This window comes from Cibotium barometz, chromosome 46 (genome assembly GCF_041138505.1).
Source record: "Cibotium barometz isolate CiBa-2024 chromosome 46, ASM4113850v1, whole genome shotgun sequence".
In the NCBI taxonomy this organism is placed as follows: domain Eukaryota; kingdom Viridiplantae; phylum Streptophyta; class Polypodiopsida; order Cyatheales; family Cibotiaceae; genus Cibotium; species Cibotium barometz.
Window position 1 is genome coordinate 9,841,554 of NC_141091.1, and position 7,795 is coordinate 9,849,348.

Consider the following 7,795-nt stretch of genomic DNA (forward strand, 5'->3'; position numbering starts at 1 on the left):
GATAGGCATTTTGTAGTGGAGTGTACTTATACGAATCTATATTTCCATGTATCCTTCATGGTTGACCCCCAATGTACTGCTCGCTTCTGTTGTGGAGTTGCATTTGATGTGCTATGGTCTATTGGGGAAATATGATCCTATCACTCAATTCCTAAAACACAAGAAGCCACTCCCTTTCATTTTTCATGTAGCCCTTTGGAGGGCCATGATTTTCGGCATTCGATGCCCTTGCATTCTTTCGAATTCGAGACCTCTTTCTATTGAGCAATCTTATGCAGTGGCTTTGGAGAAATGGATTATGGAAGCGCTCATGCAGAGTCTCACATATGTACTTGAGGTCCCTCTCAATGAAACAATTTTTATATGTACTATTATGCCCACAAGGGTAACATTTGCATCTATAATTGCCCCCCCTGTGTACTATGAGACATGATAGCAAAGGCCCTAAAACTCTAGCTCACAAAAACAACCAAATCACAAGAGGCAACCACCATGAGACCCCCCCTCGTCACAACTATGTTGATGAGGTCCAGAGTCCCTCAGGCCTGTAGACCCATCACTATGTTGGTGGTATTCCAGTGGAGGTTGACTCACGATGTTCTTATGATGTGTGTGTGTGTGTGTGATGAGGAGATGAAAATTTATTGGAAGCATTGGATGACTACGGAGTGTGTGTTGTACTATCTATGGTGTCATGGGTGGCACACTTAAAAACTATGGTGAGGGATAATAAGACCCACCTACAAAGTGTGTTTTGTACTATCTATGGTGCCATGGGTGGCACACTTAAAAACTATGGTGAGGGATAATAAGACCCACCTACTGAGGTATAGATACCATCTCCTTCAGGAGTAAAAGTATAAATACAAAGGTAGTGGTACCCAAACCGCATATGCATTGAGAAGACTACAAACACAGTTTGTGCAAGGACAAGACATGACCTTAAGTATGAAGGTAAGGCTATGGAGGTAATCTCTATTCCTACTATTGATACATGTTGTATGCATGTTTTCATCATGGGGGTGTGCGGATCCATTAAGAAGGGTGTGTGTAGATCCATGAAGAAGGAGTCTGTGTGCATGTGAATGTGTGTGAAGTAGAGAAGGAGAGAGAGAGAGGGAGAGGGAGAGACGATGATGATGATGCTTATGTTGGTTGGGACGGCCATGGCTTCCAAAAAACCAAGGCTAGGGGGAGGCCATGCCCCTAGCCATATTTTATTTAAAGCCTTATCCTGCCCTAGACTACTATTTATTAATTTGAGGAAATGACCCAAAATGCAGCTCGAGTTCAAGAGTCATTGTTGTTAAATTCTATACTTGAAGAGAATGCTTCTTGCAACTATCTTGGTAAAATTTTGGTTTGCCCACATAGACAAACGCAATATTGATCCCTCACTTTTAGGTGTGTGCCCATGGTCACTCATGCTAACTTGGCACCTTACATGATGGTGAAAATTCCTCCATTCTTACTTCATCTCCCATTGATGTCATCTTCTTACTTCATCTCCCATTGATGTCATCTTCTTAAAGTATGTATGTAATATACAAATTATAAGTATTCAATTCAATCCCATTCTCTCTTTTCTTTCTTCGATTGCATTAGTAATGTATGCATATAATTGCTATTACTAATGTATGAATTATTAATCTATGCATATAATTGCTATTATAATCTATGAAGTGACATTAAGTTCACGACCAAAACTTCCACCCCTTAGCCTTTTTACCTCCTTTTGCATCACCCACGTGCTAGGGCTCCTACCTTACGCTAAGGGGGTAGGCACCTATACAGAACTACTGCTTTATAATAAGCTTTATCAAATTCTAGCCTTTTTAAAAATGGCTAGAACAGATACTATAACAAATCACATTTATTTTATAAAAATTTAATAAAATAATACACATATACTACCTATATATATATATACTTGTATAATAAAAAGTGTGTTTGTGTGTGTGTGTGTATCTGTATAATAAAATATGTGTATATATACATATATGTATAATAAAATATGTGTATATAGTACCTATGTATACACGTGCACACACATATATATCTTATATATGTGTATACACGTGCACACACATATATATCTTATATATGTGTATACACACACACATACATATATATTGTATGTATGTATGTATACATGTCTAGCTGAATCACGTAATATAAAGAGACAGATTGTTCCCAAAAAAAAGTATATAGACATGTATGTGTGTGCACCTACGTGTGTGTATAAAGATAAGGTTAAAAAAAGGCATTTCCTGGACCCTACTACAATGGATGCTTGAATTTTGTGGGACTTTGGTTTGGTTTGGTTAGTTTATGTTAGCGAAAATGGATAGGCTTTGCTTACCTAAGGTAGGGTATTCTCATGACCACCAAGAAAACTAAGACCAAATTTGAGAGAGCGATAATATTAAGATGGATGTAGTGTTTATGTCCACTAGATGCCCTTGGAAAGAGTAATGAGGCATCTTCTGTCCACTAGATGCCCTTGGAAAGTGCTCTAAAGAGGATGGATGTTGCCATCACCACAAGCATAAGAGAGAGAACTATGTGGAAAGAATGGGAAGGTAATCCAAATACTGGTCCATAGGTAACAATGCATGTGGAAACTTATCTTAGAAAGTGAAGCATAAAATCTTGTCATCTTCTTAGTTAATTGCATGCATTACCAAACATTGGTACAATAGGTGTGCCTTGGAAAAATATATATATATATATATATATATATATATATATATATGCAAGTATTTTGTTTATATGTAGGTTTTTTGTTCATTTGAGAGAAAAGGATCAAGTAGCCACTATTCTTGTAAAAGCAAAGAAGTGATTGGTGATTTGAGAGAAAAGGATCAAATACCCATTATTCCTATAAGATTAGTCATATGTGGGTAATGGGAGGTAAGATTAATCATATCTAGGTAATGAGAGAAAAGGCTCAAATACCCATTATTCATATATGATTAGTCATATGTAGGTAATGGGAGGGCTGTAGTTACAACGTTTTTTTGGGAGGGGGGAATAAAAATAATTATTTTTTTAGTTGAGAGAAAATAAGAAATGTGAAGTGTTGTATCATTGGATCAAGTTAATTATGAATAAAATAGATATAGTTTAAGCAAGAAAGGGTGGATCTATTGAGCCAACAAGGTTTTGTTTTTTAATAATAAGAGCTTGACATGTAAGGAACATTATCCAATCTTTCCAAAAATGTGAACTTGACAACATATATACTAAACACTTGCAAACTATAGAGTAATGAGCCCATTTAAGGGCACACTAGCTAACCTTTCCTCTCAATAAATGTGCATATTCTATGTGTTTGCCAAGAAATTTAGCTTCTTGATAGAATGCTTTATCTTTGGATCAAGTCAATCAAAGTTAAAATTAGAAAATTTGGGATTTGGGAATCAAATTTTCTATATAGTTTTGGATATATCTTTAACATAACAACTCAAAATTTGTCAGAGATTGTACATTTAGATTCAACTCTTCAAGATCATTATGATGATATGTCATATGAGGGGTTTTGACAAAATTTTATACAAGTTCACCATGATCTCATTTTCAAATGGAAATGGGAATGGGAATTTTCCCAAATTATCTAATATGGTGTTATAATGACTAAAATAGATGCCTCAAAACTCTCTAAGAGCATAAAAGGTTGAGCAAAAAGGGTGGAGAATGCTTATTGGGTTAGTGTTGAAGCCCAGTCTCCAACCTATATTCTAGCTCTTATAAACGACATCCTTCAAATGCTCCACCTCAAAAATTTGTCACTGCTATGAAAAACATGTGATTTTTCATGATCGTGAGAAAATAATCTGGTTTCCCTATCAAAGGAAAATAATTAGAAATAGATTCTTGAAGTTTGTTAATAAGTGCACCCACTTATTTTATTGTATGAGCTAAAAATGTTAAACTCATCATACATTGTTACCGAGCGTTCATGTTTCATAAATTGCTGAGTATTGTATTAGAGATCATGCCACTACAGCTCTTGAGGCATTACTACACGAATGTTTAAATATTAATAAGTTTGTCAACCTTAAAATGTTGCTTAGTGACACAAAATGTGTCGCTATGAATGTCGTTATGTGACATGTTTGATGCGACATTCTTAGCAGCACATAGTGATGCTAACAATGTTGCTATGGGAACCTCAACCTTGTAGTGTTTTTAGAGGAATGAAAAATGCCATTTTTAAAAGGACATGCAATGGATGTGATGATGATCTGGTGGTCTAGGTATTTAAAAGTAAGAAAGTGCAATGATTATGAAACTTGAATTATGATTTAGATATTAGAAAACTTGTTTTCAGTCATAGGTAGGTAATGGGAGGGCTTTTTGGAGGGTATTTACAAATTTGGGGGGAGGGGGGGCAAAAAAAAATCATTTTTTTAAGTTGAGAGAGCAAAAAAGAAATGAGAAGTGTTGCATCATTGGATCAAGTCAATCATGATTAAAATAGATGCCTCAAAACTATCTAAGATCATAAAAGGTTGAGCAAAAAAAAAAAGGTGGATCTAGTGAGCCAACAAGGTTTAGTTTTTGACTAATAAGAGAGTCACATGTAAGGAATTACATGCTCCAATCTTTCCAAAAAAAACAAAAACTGAACTTCGTGTTTATAGGGAGGCATTTAGCTTTCTAGATTGGGGAACACGCCTTCTATAACATAACCCTCTTATTGCAATATGTTTCTCCTTTTTAACCACATATATCACTTTCTCAATTTCAAAACGCTGCAAAATTTAAAATCCATTTAATTATAAGTTGGCTGGAAAATCAAGACAGCAGTACGTAAAACAACTTCACAGGATAAACATACCATTAATGGGATGTTTTGCAGGATCTTCTAGATATAACTTCTGTTTAGTAGCTGGGATTGAGCGAGATATTGCTCTGTCAGTAGGGCTAATTGATATTAACTTCTGTTAATAAAGGTTTAGCGAATGCTTATTCGATCAGTACCTATTATATTAATCTAGGTCTTGCGAATGACGTCCTTCAAATGCTCCACCTCCTCGTCGCTGATCTGGAAGGCCTTGGCCAGGACCGCATCATCGATGGCCGGGTTGGATGCGAAGGCGGCCTTGGCGACCTGCGAGGTGCCGGGGTTCTGGCTGGTGAGGGCGGAAATAGCCACGGCGGGCTCGTTGCCGCCCACGTTGAGCTGGAAGTGCACAAGCCCTTTGGGGAAGATGAAGAGCTCCCCCTGCCTTACGGTCTTGGAGAAGAGCTTGTTTTCGGTGGTGACAAAGCCCACATACAGGGATCCCTCCTCCACGTACAGAAGCTCGGACGCCCGAGGGTGGACGTGCGGCGGGTTGAGGCCGCCGCCCGCCGCGAAGTCGATGCGGGCCATGGAGATGCCGAAGGTGTTGACGCCCGGGAAGTTGGCCACGTTGGCCAGAGTGACGGCCGACCCCAAGGGGTTGGATGTGTTGCCCGCCGTGGCGATGAACGAAGACGCGAAGTCCGCCGCAGTGGCAATGGCGGCATCCTTGCATACGAAGCCGTTCACCTTGATTGCGGACTGGACGTCTGCGACACAGATGTCCTGGAGAGCGTCTGCGTCGTTGGCCTGCACGAGAAGCGAAGGCCCAAGGGATAGGACTAGTGCAAGCACCATCAACAAGAGGAGGGGAGGATCACTGTAATTAGAAAACGCCATGGTGGGCAGAAAGCTAGGTGGCTGTTGCTTTGCTGAGCTCTGCTCATCACTGCCAGCCGCTACTTATAACGGTAGTGATGTAGAAGCAGATACGGTGCCGCTATCAAGATTTCAGATGATAAGTCTTATTCGGCACCACCCACCATGGAAACAAGCCAGCTGCAGAACGTGTACCACTCACCACCCACCATGGAAGTGGCCTCCTGTCAACACAAGCGCCTGATTTTATGCTTTTTCTTTCCAAGCTTTGAAACGTTTGCACAACCGTGCTTCAATTTGGCACGAAGAGCGAGCCCTTCCATTAATCTGTGAGTTCATACTTCACGTCACCACATTATCTACCACCATCACCGACACTTGTGGCCCGCGACTTCTAATAATTTGGGCCGTTCATTTATACGTCGCCCAAACTCTGAAATGAGAACGGCCGGTAAGTTGGTTTATAGTCCTTATTTACTTCAACACATTCTCCTTCACCAACACCATGAATTTCTGGCACACCATGAATTTCTGGCACACCATAAAATTCATGAGTCGCGCACAACTGGTTTTATTCAAACGCGTAGCCTCACCCTTGGTTGGGCACAATTTCCCTCAAATGCTCAACTCCCCTAACTGGAATGTAAATATTTTCCCTTTCTACTCATCTCCCTTACCATCTAATGCCAATGTCCCACCAAAGCTTACACTTTGGGACAAGAATGGTGGGTATTATAACATCAATAATCGCAACTTGACTTACATTACCAAGTCGTAAACAAATTATGCAACATCTTCACTCTAGTGTAGCAAAAGTACGAACTTGTTGGGTTCAAGATAGATCGGACATAGGCATAATCCACTCCAATTCAATAGGTAACCTAATCTCTCTCGTAGATTTCATCATCTATGTCAAAAAGGTGACATCTATGTGCTGTCATGCGGATGCTGCAATGATAATGCCTATACTCAAAATTGCCAACTCTATTCTCAAATTGACATGTACCTAAATAATACATAAAAACTCATTAACAACTTTGGATTTGAGATAAAAAAAGCTTAACAATTATATAATCATAATATTTAACATACCTTGGTCAATAGACAACGTACTTTTATGAACAATCGTATGGGTAGGCCTCAAAAAGCTATACATATAGCCATTATTATGAACATGCCCAATAGCTTGCCAGTCAGTAGGCTCTCGATAGCCTAAGGAAGACACATCCATGCAATTTGGACTATAAAAGCCCTATGATGATCTACCATTAGGAAAAATTTGGACTCACAAACTGACCTTCATGATATACAAACATTTAGATACAAGGTTTAAAAAAGTGTTGCAAAAGAAAAGGGTATTGCCTAAACCATTTCATGTGTGGTGCAAGAACGACAATCATTAAACACTAAGGCGAAACAATTAATTGGTGAGCCAATGCACTTATGTCATAGACATGTATACGAGTATGGATCAAAGGAAGTGCCATTTGTCTTGCACACAAATAACAATTTTGTATTAGATGTATGCAAGTTACGATCTCTAATGGTAAAATTTTACAGTATATCTGTTGCAGAATGTGGAGGCAAGCTAAAATTTGTTTTGAAGCTTAATGAAAGTGAGGTTATCAAAGGTCAGAAGTTAGAATGTGTTAGTCTAACTCTCATGAATAGAGCACTGGATCCTAACATCTTGTCTCCTACAGTACTCTGAGAATGAAATTTGGTGGCTTGTTGCATTTGAAGTACCAAAGGAAGATCATGAGATTTTGAAGATTTTCTTTAACTTAACAGAGATACCTAATATAGTGCAACATCAAAATCATGGTGAAAGTTTACACATGAAAGGTTATGGTGAGTATCAAGTGAAATGGCACCTTACTGGAGATCTCAAAACTTTGAAGTGCATGTTTGTGTCAAATGCAGCAAATGCAGAGTTTCCTTGCATATATTGTATGCCGTCTAGAAAGAAAGGTAAGAATGGGAAGAAATAGGAAGAGAAGGGTGTCCTACACGTGATCAATTTGTTTACCGTGGGGGCCAAATGGTACGAGTAGATCCTAAGTGGGATCCTATTCTTGACATCCCCTTGACAAGAGTACACTTTTGCACTTTGCATGCACTAGTGAG

General features: G+C 38.8%; 1 protein-coding gene across 1 annotated transcript; it reads right to left on the reverse strand.

Moving 5' to 3' along the window:
* Nucleotides 1–4,765: 4,765 nt before the first annotated feature.
* Nucleotides 4,766–5,724, reverse strand: LOC147611856 (germin-like protein 5-1). Its single transcript, XM_086783736.1, has one exon. It carries the CDS (start codon nucleotides 5,687–5,689, stop codon nucleotides 5,000–5,002), a length of 690 nt encoding a protein of 229 aa, XP_086639862.1. The 5' UTR covers nucleotides 5,690–5,724; the 3' UTR covers nucleotides 4,766–4,999.
* Between the last annotated feature and the right edge of the window lie 2,071 nt (nucleotides 5,725–7,795).